At 42.3% G+C, this 17,853-nt stretch overlaps 1 protein-coding gene across 1 annotated transcript in view; it reads right to left on the bottom strand.

The window, feature by feature from the left end:
• The window catches only part of adamts18 (ADAM metallopeptidase with thrombospondin type 1 motif, 18), a 58,585-nt gene extending 46,147 nt beyond the window's left edge, over positions 1 to 12,438 (bottom strand). Inside the window, exons 1-3 of the mRNA XM_072465379.1 lie at positions 12,031 to 12,438; positions 11,765 to 11,825; positions 10,410 to 10,738 (exon numbers count right to left, since the gene is read on the bottom strand). Of these exons, the coding sequence (XP_072321480.1) occupies positions 10,410 to 10,738; positions 11,765 to 11,825; positions 12,031 to 12,132 (492 nt within the window). The 5' untranslated portion in view covers positions 12,133 to 12,438. The remainder of the gene's footprint in view (positions 1 to 10,409; positions 10,739 to 11,764; positions 11,826 to 12,030) is intronic.
• Positions 12,439 to 17,853: the final 5,415 nt, after the last annotated feature.

Genomic DNA, 17,853 nt, shown 5'->3' with positions numbered 1-17,853 from the left:
CTATCTTATCTTATTTTTGGGTACAATTGTGACTACGGTACACTATGGAGACGGTAATGGAGACAAGAATTCACCATTGAGAACAGCACATCAACACCTATTATGCTAATTTCTTTCATTGTGCGATCAAAGTTGGCACCATGTTTTTAAATTGAAATGGTTGTATTTTTATTCATGACAACACAATAACACACATATGAGTTTTATTCTGTAAAGGATTTCACAGCAAACTAAGCAAACTGAAGTGAAATGTTCAAGGATAGAAATTCATAATAGACGATAGCACTCTTCTCTTTCATGTCTTAAACTGTTTGGTGATTTCTGTTATTTCTTTGTGATTTGAATGCATTTTTTTCCTGTTGTGTGAAGCACTTTGAATAGCCTTGTGTATGAAATGTCAAATCAAAAAGGACATGAAATAAGGCTTTGCAGGCTATTATAACAACTGTGCTTGTCTAAAAATGTAGCAAATACAAAACAAATGTGTGGTGCAGTTTGGTGTTTTCTTGTGCTCCTTATTTTAAACATACAGTCCAAAAAAACCTCCTATTTCTTTCTTACGATACATTTTGGTACTGGACAGACCTCTGCACTACCAATCCAGTACAAACAAACCCAACCACATTGCACCCGCGTTATTTTCTTTACAGCAAATTATGTTTCGTCGGAGATTCAAAACCGGGGCTTGCGAAAAAAACCTACATCCACAACGGTCAAACGCAATAAAATCTAAAAGAAGCCATCCAGATTCCAGACTGGAGCAGGGTCCCAGGCAGCTCGGCTCTGGAGAATGTAGCCCAGCCGCGGTGACAATAGTGGGTCAGGTTTGATGCATGGGCTTTGTTTGCCAAAGTTGCAGCATCCACTTGAAGACTTCAACACCAGCCATTACTCTTGTGTGAGAAAGACCTTGCACAGAGCGCCACTGTCATAGCTTTCCTGTGTTTTTCCCCCCCTCCGCTTCACACACCCCGCTGAGCACCCGACCCGCCCCCCCCTTCTCCTGCTGGCATCTAACAGTGGGCACTACATCACTGTCAGGGAGCAGACCACCAGGGAGCAGCTCCGGGCCACTCTCCTCTTGTAGCACCAGCCTCCCCAGCTCCTCTGAGACCCAACCCGGGCGCTGAATTATGGCCAAGCCGGAGAGGCACATTGTAGCATGGAGACGTTCCAATTTGTTGGCCCTAACAGAAAAGGGACAGGTACAAATGGCCCGGGCGCTGGCTGGGAATCACTCATTCACCTGTCAGTTTGAACTTGGGGAGGGGGGGGTGGGGGGATGCCATAGGGAGATGGTGCTTGGTGACGAAATGTGCTCGCATACTTTTTGGAGGAGTGCACATGTGTAAGTGTACGTTCGTTCATTGTCACTGTGTGTTCAGGTTTACGTGAATGATACAAAAAGTCACATCCAGAAACTCACCAAAATAGCAAATAACGCAAAATATGAAATGTGTTTCTTTGCTGACAATTAAAAAGAAAGTATTTCAGAGGCCCATAGCAGTCAAACCTTTTTCTTTTGCCTTAATTTTACTTTCATGATGATGAGTTATAATGTTTATTCCTCACTATGAGCTTAGTCAAGGTTGCATTTCAATTAATTCAAGCATGTTTGTGTAATCCTGTATTATCCTGATTTTGAGCTATGAATGCTCAGAAAAGTTCTGTTTCTACCTACCCCCTATCTCCACCCACTGCTCTGTGCCTGATTGGGGTTATTAAAAAACGCATCGATCTATATTTATAGAGCATGTAAACACAGAGAAGACCGTAGTGCTTCGCAGGATGCAGGGACATCTTAAAACACAGCTCCCACAAAACAAAATGAAACAAAATAGGAATAAAACTGTGAAATTCATTGAAACCTCAAAAAGAAAATCCTTAAAACCCAAAATTGGCAAAATGCTAGGTGTTAAAAAGCCTTCTGGGCTTCAACCTGGACCAACACAGGGACAGGCCAGAGACAACACTCAGACACTGGGTCATAAACGTCTGAATCCTGTTACTATTAAGCCGTGTTGTATCATTGCGGTTTACAATGATGAAATGTAAAATAATGATCTACGTATGTTATGGTTTCATACTGAATACTGGGACAAGAAAGTATCTTAGGCAGAGGGACCACGAGATAAGATAACACTGTCTCTGTAGGTGTAAAAATCTCAGAATTTTACTCAAACGCAATTACAATTCAGGTCAAAACACATGCATGGTAAAGATTTGTGCCGTATAACAAGAATATCCCTGGTTTGATTCTGAAGTTGTTGTGTTTTGTAGAATTACCATATTCTCCAAGCTCCACCTTCCCAAAAAAACAAAATGCCATCAATCCAGCTTTATATATATTAATTACGCAGCATTTAATTGAACATCTTATTTCCAATGACTTGACTCACAGCTTGTAAATTGAATGCAGAAGGACGAAACATACCAGCACACACCATCTGCATCAACTTATAAACAGAGCAAATGTCCCGCTCACACCACGGGGGGTCCTGGGCTGGAGACAGGCAGAGGTCAGAGCCATCGCCCCGTCCTAAACAACACAAGGCTCCGTGTCGACAACCCGACGACCGCCATTAGACACAGGTTTGATCTGCAGACGTGTCGACTCCTCTGTCCGTTCTCACACTCTCGCTGCGTGGAGGAAAAAGTCACACCCCGGGGCTGATTGGGCTATTGTGTGTGATTAGCCTTGGAAAAAAGCAAGACAATAAAACAAGTTTGCGTATTGGTTTCAAAGCTGTAACAGTTCCCAACCTGTCTGTGAAGTTTTTGCCTGCAGGGGCTTGGGAAAGGCCAAAGTAAAGGTCTCGGGCAGCTTGACCATAACCAGCGTTACAGAAGGGAATGTTGGTGTTGCTGGTCATTTGTAAAACCAACAAGAATGCAATGACTGGCTGTATGCATCTGCCCATATATCCAGGAAGGAACACACTATTGACTTATAACAAAAAGGAGCAAATAGTGTTATGTTATTTGTTATTTAACAGCTTTGAATGAGTAAAAGTTCCAACATTATGAGACATTCTTGCAACAACATTGACCAGTAAACAAATTTATAAGCCCAAATAGGATATCACTCAGTTTCATGTGAAGATTTCTAGATAAAAGCTAAGAGGTTAGCATCGGGAAGTGCGTCTGGTGTAAAAAATAATATTAATAAAGACAATACTAATATAGAATACAGTATATATTATTTTCAACCAAAAACGAATATTTGCTGTAATAATAACGAAAGATATTGGTAATTGGAGATTTAGCAGGACTAAAAGGCTAGACTAACTTTACTGATCCACAAGTAGGACTTTCACAATAATAATGATTTAGTAACTGATAGCTGGACAATATATATAAGGGATCAATATTTAGCATGTTTAACATTTTCTTTGCCATTTAGGTGGAGATTTTTGTTATTCTTTGTGTAATACCATAAGATTTGAGCTGTAGAGGGTGGAAAAAGTAACTTCTCTGACTAATTATTGTTTCATTCTGCTATTTATTTGATGCTCATGCCTCAAATAAACGATTCTGTATGTTAAAAAAAAAAAAAAAAGGATTATCCTGCTTTAATTTCATTGTGTAGCTTTTTGGGGCTATTTTCTGAAGCATAACATTGATATTGTGACAGGCCTCGTTACAAGGGATATCATTTGGACATGTTTATCCATAAAACCCTTAATATACAATGTACTCTCAAAGACCAGAGAGAATTAGGCTGGACCCCGTGGAAAGCTGTAAATCACGGCGGGGCTTTGCATTCACACAAGTGGCAACAGCTCTCAACTTGCCCGAGAACAGTTGCAAACCTGAGGGCGCAGGTTGACAGCCTCCGCCTCCTCACAGGACCCCGCACTCGAGCAGAGGGGATTGGGGTCAAGTGGCACAACAACCCCTGGAAGAAAAACCCCTCAAAAGAAGAAAGAACTCTCCCCCTCCCGCCTTCCTCCTCCGCTCAAACCGGAGCATTACGTGTGCCCTTTCATCTCAACGTGACAGACAACTTCGATAGGGAGAGTGATTAAAAACTAGCTTTAAGGTTCATTATTGGAGATTTACTGCGGAAAATCCCTCTATTTTAGCCTGCTGTCGGCCTCGTTCTTAATACCGTGCTGGTCTCATATCCCGCTCCCATCTGCCCAAGAAAACCAAAACAGTGAGAACGAACCGAGGGGCTATTTTTGGCAAAGGGAGCCGGTGTTGACACATCTCAGCGCCAGTAAGAAGCTGGTTTCGGAGTCTGCAAATCTCTTTCACGGTCCCACTTCCCCTTTGAGCGTCTTCTAAGCGCGCACAATGACATGGAAAGAAGGGGGAAACTAGACGTCTTCTCTTTTTCTCTTCATCTCTTGCTCACACCCAATTTCTTTCCCAAAAGCCCTTTGACATCTCCCTATAAAGAGAGCATCGAGCCTCCCTGGGAGACTTCGGCGCAGACAATGAATTCACATTATTCTTGCTCGACAACATGCCGCTCGGCTCCTGGACCAACCCAAGTCTCATTCAATATCTGGCACTTCACTTCGTTTCTCTTGTCTGCGTTCTCTCGTCCTTTCTTTCTCTACCGCTTCTTCAGTTGTGTTTAATCCCACCTTAATCTCTCGCACCATCGCACTGAGCATGCACCGGTGGCTCTTTCTCCATTTCTGTCTAATCCCGGTTCTCAGGGCGGAGGGCAGGGTGAAACGCAGGGGTTAACCGCCTCATTGTCCAGGCCGGAGACGCACAACCGAAGACGCGGCCGGACGTTACTCATCGCCGTTGGTCTCGAAGCCGAACTTGAAGAGTGCATTTCTGGACACTTGCGCCTTAGATGAGAGCGGAAAAGAAGTTTCCAAAAGGCTTGGTCAATCACGCGTATGCATGCGCGGTGCTGAAATAAAAGTAGAACAGCCAAAATTCCAATCGGCCGTGGAATAACCAGAGGCATTTCTATTCTGTCCTCAGTGTTCTTTTAAATTAAGTACATGTGGCTTAATACTAGGTGCGTTTCTTTAAAGGGTGGGCCTGCTGCTAAGGAAAGACGTTTACGGACCCTTTCTTTTTACTTCATTTTAGTCGAGTCTTGTATTTATTTAATGTGGCAAAGATGGTAAAGGTGAATACATCCTCAACTTGTATGTGTTTTTCAGTTGAAGAGTCACACGGATCCACCTGTTCTGTGTATCGACTGTAAACTATAAAAGACATATTGAAATCAAATGGATGTAACATGGATTACAGAATTTGATGGAGAAGGTAGACTCAAGAGTAAACATAAATTCCATCTAGAGTGAAAAATGTGTTAAAAAATCGAAATATTCTTGGGGGGACGAGATCACTCACCTTTGATCGTACCATAATCCATGTCATTTTATTGCATTTAAATCATGTATAACAGGCTTTTATGATTTTCTCATTTTGACTTCATTTGGTGTATTTACTTTACCAATCAAGTCACTTTTTGTGGAGAAAAGGTGAAAAATCTGTAGAAAAATGCAGGAAGCGACATCACACCAGAGACACTCTATCCATCCAAAGTTTATGCATAATTTACACAGAAGAAAGTAAGTTTTTGAACCTCTGAACATCAATTCAACAAAATAAAGGTGCTCTCATTTATTTTCATTGGTAAAATTTAAATTGAGGATGACCAGCACAAGAAGTAGGTGTCGAAAAGTGTCTGTTTGAGCATGGAACTGCATTTAACAAAAACAGCGTCGCATCCCAATATGACATTATCAACAGAATAAAGAATCAGATCACAATTGGAGCCTACGTCCATTTACTGCCATGTTTTCAGTACTCTTCACTTAATGAGCAACAAGAAGTCCATTAGGAGAGGCTTTATTCAATGGAGTTGTACTTTTCAGGGAAAGAAGGATGAAAAAAATAGATAAAAATAGATCAAAGCTCCAGTCATGGCCCATTCAAATTCAATCATGACCCGACCACATTGTGTCCTGACAGAGCTCTTAAGAGAACGGGTCAGCGGTGCCGCATTGTGAGTGGAAGCTAGCCTAATGAAACGGACAATGTGAAGATTAGCAGTGCCAGGCGGGCGGCTCGAACCTCACCCATGCCTTTAATTGCCGCGAACAGGAGACGGGGCAAGCAGGGGACAAAAGAGCCAGAGGAGGAGGAGGCCGGGACGGGACATGATGAATGGAGGTATGTGTTTAACAGAGGTGTAGCCGGTACATCTGTTTCGGACTGGCCTGGGAGCTGTCAGTGGACGCGGGCGTGTTGGTGGGCCACGGAGGCTAGTCACCTCATAAACCGAAGGACCGCGAGGCTTCTAGTAATTACACACTCGTCAAGCGTAAGGGGAAAATATGAACGGTTTTACTCAGATGTTGACAGAGACAAATAAAGTGATGTTTGCAACCTAGCAACGTAACAGGATTCCGATACGTACTAAATCAATAGGCGGTGGCGGCCTTCGGGTTGTAGTAAATCTGCACATCCTTGTCGGACATCTTGCGAATGCATCGGTCTCATGTGTATTTCAATAGAAGTTTTGTTTTTTTGCCTGGATATGTATGTTACACTTTAGTAATGTACATTGTCCCTGTCAAGTAAATAAACTGAATAAATAAGTACGTGTTTGATGAGCAATTTTACGCACAACCTATGTCTTTTGAATTGTTTGGATGAAATTGAATCAATATTAGTGCTTGCATTCAAGAATTATGATAAGGATTTGCATACTTTGGGCCACCACATCAAAAAGACTAAACTTGGACCATGCTCATAACAAGGGATGTCAAGATTATTCGGTTAATCAATAATCGTAATTGTTCAGGTCACAATATAATCACAAAAAATTCTAATCGTGACAATTTTAGAAGCAAGCAAGTCTTTTTAGTTCAATCTATAATCAAAAAAACAGACATAAATGTAAATAACTTGAATGTTTTTGTCATCTTTATTTTGTCTTTCAGAAAGTTCCATTTCCAAAAGCCGATTACAAACTTGAAAAAATAGTATCGTGTTAGACACTGGGAATGTTTAGTCTCATTCTCAATAATAATTATGTAATATTATAAAAAAAACATCTCACTATAATCGTAGCACTACAATTTGATATCGTGACATCCACTCATAACTAAACCTGAGCTAGACTGTGACTAAACCAGGACTAGAACAGGGCTAAACCAAGTGTGAACGCACATTGACAACAACCACTTGAAACACCCTTTACCGGAGTGCGCCATAGTTCACTAGATTCTCACATAATAGTGATTTTGCTGCAATAAAGAACAAAATAACTCTTAACGCACACTATTACCAACATATGGATCAAATGTTGACGTTGTGGTTTGAAAAATGTTCAGAGACCCCAACAAAACTGCGAGAAAATTCAAGAAAGTCAAAGAAAATTGCTATCCACTCAACGTGTCTCCCTGTAGTGCTTAATAAGTACAGAAAGTACTACGAAACATCTGCACGGTTCCTACTTCAGCCAATTGATCTCCCTACTGCAACATGTAAACTCAGAGTGCGGGCCCTCCAAACTGCCTCGTCAATAAGCTAAATGACGGTGTTTCTTCCTGGTCGGCAATGACAGTGGTGTAACCTTTCTTCTCCACCTTTTCAAGTGTTTCTACCCTATTATCTCCAACACTCCTCCCTGTGTTCAAAGCGGTGCTCGACACAATACTAGAAAGTGATGCTGACTCTCCTGGGTGGTGATGTCATGGTGCAATGGGCCTTTATGTTAGCGAAGGAAAGTGCACATAGAAAAATACAGGCTTGACAACAGATTGGTGCCTTAAGTGGCCAGGGCGGATGAGGGGAATGTTTGTGTTTCCAAATTTTCTGAAAACTATCATCTTCATTTAAATAGCGTTGGATGGGTTCCATTAGCCCAGGGGAACAGCGATTTTCAAACGATTTTCTGCAGAAATGAGGCAATGCCTTTAGGGCCGTGCGAGATCTGGGGTTTAAGTTGGTTCAACCCGCTACTTGAGTAAAAGTACTGAATGGTGAGTTTGTGTGAGTACATAGAATTGATTCTATGCATAACACAATACTGTGTTTTCCGCACTATAAGGCTAACTTAAAAGCCTTTAATTTCAAAAACCTTATAGTCCGATGACGCCTTATAAACCAGTGCGCCCTATAGTGCGGAAAATACGGTAAGTGTACTCAAAATGCTGCTAATATACAGAAGGTAAAACAGTCTGTCTAAATATACAACTTATACTGTTTTGATTGGGGCGGCAGTGGCTGAGTGGTTTTCGCCCACAACTCAAATGTTGGCGGCTTGATCCTAATTTTAACCAAGTGCTTGTTGTCAAGAAAAACACTTCTCACACCTCAACTAAAATTGAGTCAGTTTACCCCCGGGCAGCTAAAGTTTGGGGTATCCAAAAAAGTGATCTTATGCCCACTAATTACCAGTAAGGCTGTAGTCAACTATATGCTCTGTACATTGATTAGTCTCTTCTATCTGTCTAAAGCAAATCAAACTTTGCTTCAGCATCAATTCAGCATCAATGTGTTTATTGACCATGCAGTGCACATGAAACATAACACACCAAACACAGACACCGGCAGGTAGTGATGGGCAGATCGATACCAAGTTTCAATATATCAATACAGACCGGTATCAAAAAGTATCTATACTCATAGGTTTTCTGCACATATTTTTTACACATTTTCATATTGGTTCAAGCAGAGGTTGAAAAATGATGGCCAACGCAACATTTCATAAAAAACAATGTGAGATAAATTGCTTCAGTCAATGCAAATCCAACAATCCCACTACCTCCCAAAACATGATCCTATCCTACAGCTCCAACTGCTCTTACAAGAAAATAACTATGTAAACAGAGAGGTAATAGTATTCGTATGTACAAAGGTAGATTACTCCCAAATCTCCAAATAGCTCACTCCGTGTCTTCTCCTTTCTGCTGTGGTGTAATCCCATTAAAAGTGAAAATGGTGTCTGCATATTGTGTTGTATGAAGCATGTATGATGGGTGCATAACTAAAATCTATTACTACTACTGAACTACTCCAACAGGGTGATGAAAATAGCAATGCCCTGAGTTAGAGACAGGCGGATTGAACTAATTGGAGTCAACTGAACTTTCAAAAGAAGCCGATTCCTTTAGTTGCCTCAATAATATTAACTTAGCGTATATACTTCGCTACTTCTTTATCTGTATCATTACTATCACCTCTAAAGCTACTACATCCGGTACGCAATATTAACGGCTTCTACTGTCTTCAAAAAGTGAGTATTAAAAAAAAACAATATTGTGCATTATTTGTATTGTTATTAGCCTTTAAACATGCTCTTGACTACCTTTAGTTTGGCATCTCATAATTTAGAACAAAAAAAATAGTTTATAACAAAGAAAATTACATTTGGATCTTTGCTGTTTGACCCGGGACGACCTATGTTTGGCTGCAGAGGGACTTACACACAATTTAAGATGAAAACGTCTCTGCATTTCAAGCTGGCCTCTCATCACGCAGTTGTATTGATCGTGATTAGACGGGAGAAATTCACAGAACGAATCTGGCGACGATTTATGGACTTACAAACAGCAGAGAAGATTCTCAGAGCCACGTGTCAACGAGAAAACGTCAGTTATCGAGGAGTTTCAGAACTGAGTGTTTTTGACGCTCGGAGGGGAGAGGATTCATGAAACTGGTGTGAATGAAGCTAAATCCAGGAGGGGCACAATGTTAGAACGTGGTTACAAGCTCGGAAAGGTACATTTTGCATAAGGCTGAGCAAAATAATATGTCTGTTTGCCGTAACCTGACCGACCCGGTACGAAACTAGCCGACTGAAAAAAAATTATCAGCATTTTGTTGAAAAAACGTCATAATCTTTTATTTTTCAATTATTTTGCCGACTCACCGACCGTTCTTTCCTAAACCGCTGTGTCGGATGTTTTTATCACGCTGGTAAACCTATCTGTCACCCCAAAGGACTGATAACACACTGCGCCACACATGTGCGTCTTCATTTACGGTCTTCCACATGCGTCTGTAACAAAACAGACCGCGCGCCAGGATCGTTGAATTGCCTTTTACATGTTGGTTGGACTCTGTCGGCGCCACAGAAGTCTCCATAGTACATGCCACCCTCTATCACGGTGTCTTACGCAATGCATTCTGCGATTGAAACACGCCCAGCAGCCTCATCACAACAAACATGGCAGCGCCCGTGTCCCCCGCATGTTCCCCCCGCTCGCCTTCGCTACCAAAATAAAGGATAACGGTCGATAATTACCTTTTTTTTTGCCTTCAAAGTAAAAAAAATAAGAGTTTGCCTACCGTCCGACCCACTTGACAAATGTTGGCTCGGGTTACAGCAAACAGACAATTTATTTGGGGCAGCCTAACATGTGTCCTTTAAGTCAGTTTCCACCACAGACACAGAATTGTCAGTAGAAGACACTTACCAGGCCTGCACACGTGGATATAGCTGCAGATGAAGATGACACATTGCGGACTCTTCCCTGATAGAGGCAGCTGGGATACGCAGGGTCCCCAGTCGCCGTGGTGATGCCGTCAGAGCCCAGAGTCTGGACAGTGAAGCCCGGCCCGAGCACAGAGGAAGGCCGCAGGTCCAGGAGCATGTCACGACCAAAGGCGGACAGGCGGTAGTGCAGAGAGGAGGAGGGGCTGAGGGAGGAGAGGGATCTTCTGCCGCGGTGGCTGTGTCTGCTCAGGTCATGGCTCAGGTACAAGCCCTCAAAGTCCACCTCCATGGGGCTCACAAACACATAGTCTGGAGGAGAAGAGAAAGGGTTAATGATAATAATACAGAAGTGCAACTTTCTCTAATGCCTTTATTCAGGGCACATTGACAACATATATAATATCAATATCATTGTTTTTGAGGGGGTTCAACCGTCTTCAATTGATTATCAGTTCATATACTTTTTATTAGGGCTGCAGCTCTGGGGGGAAACAACACTTAAGAGAAGACTAAAATAATGGATACGCAAATGCAAGAATCTTACACATTTCAGAAGTTTTTAGCATTTTACAAAGGAAAAACAGGGTATTTTGATCCTTGAAGAGGATATTCCATTTTATCTAAATCCATTTAAATAATTAAACTCTTTATGGTTTAATATTTGTGTCAACTCATTTGCAATTTCCAGCCCTACTTTTTTCTAACTCTAAACTAACTTTTATCCAGTTTATGGGACAGAAACTGGATAACATATAGCTGGCCTGGACTATTAGGTCACAAGTTTTTTTGTCTCCACAAAATATTTAGCATTTGCTTATGACAGCATTATTACAGCATCTTTCAGCAGCCCTTCTTAGTTTCCACACGCTCTTTAGCATGAATACACCATGCAGCAGCTGCTTGGAGTGCTGAGATCATATGGATCACAGATGGCTTTTGACAGAAGCAATAACACTAACATCATATTTCCATGCATATTAGATATGAGTCAACCCGAGGTTGTAAAGATCTGATGTCTTAATTTCACCCAGTCAAATAAAATGTAAGAAATTTAAATCATTTTCACAGACAACAAATTAAATGACACGGTGCTCTGACAATTTATGTGGATGCACTGTTTTATAGACAACCAGCTGAGGTCCTGTGCATGCAACAGTGCTGTAAATTTGTATACAGTGGATGTATTGCAGTGGAGTAAGACATTCGTTCTCTTCTACAAGTAACACTGGTACAATAACTTAGCGCAGCAATCCCATGGATCACATTTTATGCCTATGCTTGAGTGGTGCCAGCTGGAAGACACATCAGCCCATATCAAAAGGCTGGAGCACTCACCGTGATTTAATCCCTGGCTGTCGCTGGCCGCTGCGGCGTGGGAGCAGTAAACGTGCAACGTCTGCAAAAAATCATAAAGAGACAGGTAGCAACAGGTTGGTGCAACTGTGCAGCAGTGGTTAGGTGATAAACGAGCTTCATGACGGAAACATATGTCTTCTCCCCACATGCATAAGCACAGAGCATATCATCAGCAGGAATCACAGACATGCAAGTGTGACAGCCGGTTTCGCTCGCTGTGAATGCGTGTATAAGTTTGCACCTGCCTTGATAATGTTCCAGCACAGCAACGTGGGCAGGAGCCGGACGGAGGCACATCCAAGAAGCGGGATGGGTAAAGTCCATGTCAGAAGAAAGAGACAATCCATGGTGCACGCGTCCACGCTCTACACCTCCGTTACCTCCGCAGAGAGCGCACCAGCGGGACTGACCTGTGGAAGCGGAGCACGCAACGCGCACGCATTGTTCAGAGGTAGTTCCCACTGAGGTCGTCCAGGTGAATTGTGCAGCGCGTCACGGGGCAAAATACGAGATCCACGCATCGGTATGTGCGTGCGTGGAGTGCGTGCGTAAAGCGTGCGTAAAGTGTGCGTGAAGCTGCAGGTAGCGTGGCGTGGAGGGGATGACCGGGGGAGAAGTGCTGACTGTGCATCCAGCCGGGCACTCTGAGGGTCGGCCCGCGAGATGGAGCACAAAGTCACCGGGCCCGGCAGCCAATCCGCGCGCAGCATCACTTTACCACGAGGAGATAAAAGAGACGCGCTCGTCCGCTCTGGCCGGACCTCTGCCGCGTGCGGGCGCCGCTTGTGCGTGTCACTGAGGACTCGAGCTGCTGCAAGCAGGGCCGGCCCAAGCCTTCAGGGGGCCCTAAGCGAAAACATTTTTGGGGGCCCCTCACCACGTCATCAGAATCAGTTTTATTTCCATTGTCAGTAAACAATTCACATATGGGAACTTTCTTCAACGCAAACAAAGCGCACCAAAACTCCAGGGCATCCGTTTGCCAGTTAGTTTATTCTCAACACCTCACAAGCTCAAATATTGCTAACTTAAATCCCACAATGCAACTTGGTATTCCGCTGACATCACCTCTACTCCCTGTACAAATAACACACGTCCCAGATATGTTTTTGGGCGTATTTGGGGGCATTAAGGGTCTACAGCCACATTAGCACATTAGTTTAAATTAATGAACAGGGGGGGTCTGGGGGCCCCCCCCCAGAAATTTTCAGACCTTTTTTGGGTCTTCTGGTGCATTCTAATGTGGTCCATCCGGCTAAAGTAAGAGTAAAATGTTGAGGTTGTAATGCTATAAAATGATGATGTGATGAAACTGTGCCAGGTGAAAATGACTAAAGCCATTTATTAATACATTATGGTACTTAATTACTCAATACAATATTGGCTATGAAAAATAATTATGGTCAAATTGATTCATTTTAACTGAAAATGTAAAAGTAATAGTTATCCTTACAAATTTATCTTTTACAGCTCCCAACTGTTCCTTCTTGCCAAAGTGACAAAACAAGTTATATTAAATTGAAAAAATGGCATAAGCATTGCTTGATTAACAATTAACACTGATAAAACAGTGCAAACATGTTATTCCCAGAGAATGAACAGAACGAGAAGTGAAGGTCCAAACCTAGCTATAGTGAAAAGACTGCGTTTCTGCAACTTTGCCACTTTTGTATAAAAATATATAGTATTATTCTATAACAGACGTAATTATAATATGTCTGGTTATTTTTCACTATCAATTTATTATAATTTATAACAAACTAAATCAAAAGCAAACTCAAACCGCTCATCTCTGACTGAGGCTGCACAGGGGCCCGGGACAGGGGCCCGGGACAGGGGACAGGGGCCCGGGACAGGGCCGCACACTGTTCACTCCAAAGTCTCACATCAGAGGTTCTGGACGAGACGGCGCTCGTCCGGACCGGATCTCCGCCTCTTAGTGACCCCGGGGCACAGAGGCCCCTCACCTGCAGCTAACACTACGGGGCTGGTGTAAATGTTAAGCTTATTATCTTTCATTCAGACATATTATGTGTGGTGCAGAGCTCTCGTCGCCTCCAGCCTGAGCGAACTAACGTGACAGAATCGTGTTGTTTCAAACAGCAGCATTAACCGTCTCTTTGTAAGAGAAGTTCAATACCTGGAGAGTGTTGTTGAGTTTGCAGTTTCTTTACATCGTCAAGAAGTTTCTTCTTTCGTTTTTCGGCACCAGGAGATATATTCCTCTGGACATGATGACCACGTTCTGTTGTGTTTATGTTTTGCTCTTCTGCTCGCGCACAATGAAGTTGCCCAATCAGCGCAGGTTTGGTGTCTTGGTTGCCAGATTGTCATTACAAATAAATGCGGTTTGTGCGTTATATGTTACCGCTGTGTGCGCTGCCGCGCCAGCAGCACTACTACACTAGTGGCGCACGCTGCGCTTGCACTTCTCATAAGACGGGTTGCCAGATTGGGGGCCCTACTAACGCCTCGGGGCCCTACGCGGCTGCTTAGTTCGCTTATAGGCTGGGCCGGCCCTGGCTGCAGGATTCACGGAGAACAACTCTTTTCACATAGGCTGACATAAAAGCGACGAAGTAGGTTAAAAGAGTCGCTTGGTAGAGTTTTAGTGGCTCGTTTGTTGGCTTCAGCAGTTACGCACAGAATGATTCAAGACAACTTTATGATCCTGTTCAATTCTTGGAAGCACTGAGCGTCCCAATAATCAAAGTACATGGAAAAAACCCTGTCTTTTTCGAAAATGTTAGTGTTTAACTTAACTTTTTACTGAAAAGAATAATTTAAAGGTGCACTATGTAACTTTTCTTACATTTAAATAAGATAAGATAAGATAATCCTTTATTGTCCCACATGGGGAAATTTCATTGATGCAACGCAGGCAGATACAGAGGTAGACACAGAGGAAAAGAACAGATAACTTATAGGAAGTTTGAAGGTGCACTATGTAACTTTCCTTACATTTGAAGGTGCACTATGTAACTTTCCTTACATTTAAAGGTGCACTGTGTAACTTTTCTTACATTTAAAGGTGCACTATGTAACTTTTCTTACAGGGGGGTCTGCCACTTTCTTGTGTCCATGGAGCTTTGTCCTGATCGCTCCTCATTATTGCATTAAACATCTTGCATTTACTCAATTACAGGTGTTTTGATTGCTTAAAATTCCTTGAAAAATACACATTCGCACTGTGAGCGGGGTCGCCTCTCCACAGATCTGTACCGTTTCCCTGTTGCATCTCCTGCTTGGTTCCATGGAGACAGAAAAGTTTCATGCCATGCATCTTTAACCATTGTTGGCAAAACAATCATCTCCATGGACACAAGTTGGCTACAGACTCTCCACCAGAAAAGTGACATAGTGCTATTCACTATTTTAACAGTCAACAGCCAAGAAACCCTTTTAAATGACTGGCTGTATCAAAATCGCTTAACGGGTGAAGACTGAAGAAACCGTCCCAAAGCAAACACTGTTAAAGTCAGTTTTATCTCTTACTTGTTGCATGTTTTCACTCACAAGTTGCCAAATGGAATAAGTGTCATTAATTAGGCATGCAGTGGCTCCTCACTCTGCGGCAGCCCAGCACTGCTGTGGCATGTGTGTTCCCTAATTGCCGTGAAGAGGTGGTCCCGTGGCTGCCTTCCCGTCCCACTGGCTGGCAAACACCTGGATATGTGCTGGGAATGCTCCGGCAGACACCGTTCTGAAGCGCGCAGCCAACTTACTACAAAGATTTCACACTCCGCGGAGCATAATAAGGCTTCACAGCTCCGCGCCAGCTCATCTGACAAAGCACATCCCAAACACAGGATTACCTTAAAAAACCTGCAGTATTCACCGGGGGAGCGCCGCCACTTTGCTCAATATTTACCCAACTTGACCTTTCCGATGTTTGACGGAATATTATGATCTAATAGCAGCTGGGGATGACTTTAGACTGACGAGACGCAGTGTTGATAGTGAAGTGACCCAGTATGCCCCCTTTTAGTGTGTGTGAACAAACAACATCAAATCAAATGAGCAAATAAATAAATGATAGCACAATGTTGTATGTCACTAAAGCCAATCTAATATATTGGCAAAAAATAGGAAAAGTAGTAGATGTCAGATGTCTCCAAAAGGTCTTTTATATAGCACTATCTAAAAATAAATGTACAATAAATGGTAAGTACATGTACATTTAATTAAGTACATGTGTGGACACATTTGACTCTGACTTCATTACACTAAATGCCCTTTTCAGTCCGGTAAAAAATATAGTGCAGCTGAAAGTACAAATACTTTGAATGCAAGGTATTTTCCACATAGTTTGAGGCGTTATTTTTTAGCGCATTCATAATGACATCACGACTACACATTTTGTGTTCAAGTCCCATCTTTGTGAAAACTGAATTATTTTTTTAAATCATCAAGAAAAGTGAAGAAAATAATTTCAATTGCAACTGTTGACCAAATATATGGATAATTTGTCATCAATATCACTACACTACTGCTGTAACAGTTCTTAAATACTCCTAAGGTACACTTATACTTGGGTACTTTTACTTAAGTAAGAAAAATGGATACTTCCTCCACCATTGACTATGTTTTCTTCTCTTTGCAATGTGTTCAAAATGACTTCTGCAGGTTAATGTTCCATATTGTTTTGACCTGCTTTATTATAATCCATTTATTTAATCTGTTTAATCTATTTGCTTCACGTCTTGAGCAGTTCTCATAGAAAACATGAAAGTAAACCCGCATAATACGGCTGTGATTAGAGTATCACATCATAAGTGCATTGTAATTTTCAGTAAATAGCTCCGAGACTTTTAAACTCTGTTATCTTATCGCCGGTCAGCACTTACAAGACCCTGTGACTGACGCTCTCAAGACCGAGCGGCGAGCAGAAGCAGGACTGTGGGCTTTGTGCTCGCATCTCCAAAGTGTGTACGTAAAGAAACGCAGACACGCATTGTTTCCATAGTTAGCCCATAGTTAGCCGCGCACGTGCAGGAGGTTTTGCGCAAGGTCGAGTTTGACACTAAACGATTGCTTCTTTCGGGCCGCACAGAACACCACAAGAGCACAACATGACAACCAGATTAGAAAGTGGAAAGACCTGCGGTGTGGGAAGGCACCGGGTTCGTTCTTTCATTCTTATTTATTCATGTTTTCGCCCGGGTGCCCTTCTGACAATACCCTTTGTGTTGCTTTTCGGAGTCTTATCTCAACAAAAACAGAGTAGCCGTCAGGCCCTGGAATCACCAAAGTCTGTCATATAACTTTTTTTATGCTTTCCAAAACTCATATTCGATTAAATGCAGTATAACGTGTGTTTTTTACCCATGCAAGGAAAGAAACACAGCATACGTGGGATTTAAAACACATTGAATCCCTTGAGTCGTCTCCTTTTAAGAACAGGATGTTAAGGAGGGCAGAGAAAAGCCAGTGACAAGTAGATAATATCTTTAACCCGTTGACCTACATGTGTGTCAGCAAATGACACTGTAAATACTGAATTTCCAACAATACATCAAGTCTCAAGATAATCCAGCTACAAATATTTTCTTTTTGAAATGTTTTGAGTTCAAACAGGCCACACAAATACCCACAAAATGCTAAAGATATGCAGAAGTGGAAAGGATATGACCTCCATGTTATTGGTTTTTACATTATGAATTCCTCTTTTGTCTTTTGGCCGATAAAACAAATATGTGATTATTAAATGATGTTGCACACTGGTGTTGTTCATTTCCTTTAGCTAGAGGCACAACACAGTCCGATTCCAGTTCTTTTTGGGCGGGGGACAGCGCTTCACTCATTGTCCTTCCAGTTCTCAACTCTGCGCTCCAAAAACACAGCCTTTAGCTCCAGGTTGGGAGAGGAGAGCCATTTGTGATCATATACTGAAGAACTCGACGCTCTTTTAGGTGCAGCGAACTCAGGAGCGATTGTGTTGCGTTGCGATGTCTGGCACACACTGAGCTGCATATTGTGTTTGTCAGGGCTTTGATGTGAGGCTCAGACATATTTGTCAGTTGTCTTCTATGATTTTTTTCCGTCATATGGTCCTCATTTCAGATCTA

Source organism: Eucyclogobius newberryi, unplaced genomic scaffold (genome assembly GCF_026437365.1).
Source record: "Eucyclogobius newberryi isolate DKJ021-1_F unplaced genomic scaffold, fEucNew1.0.hap1 SCAF_5, whole genome shotgun sequence".
Taxonomy (NCBI): Eukaryota; Metazoa; Chordata; class Actinopteri; order Gobiiformes; family Gobiidae; genus Eucyclogobius; species Eucyclogobius newberryi.
This window is presented reverse-complemented; position numbering and strand designations above follow the sequence as displayed.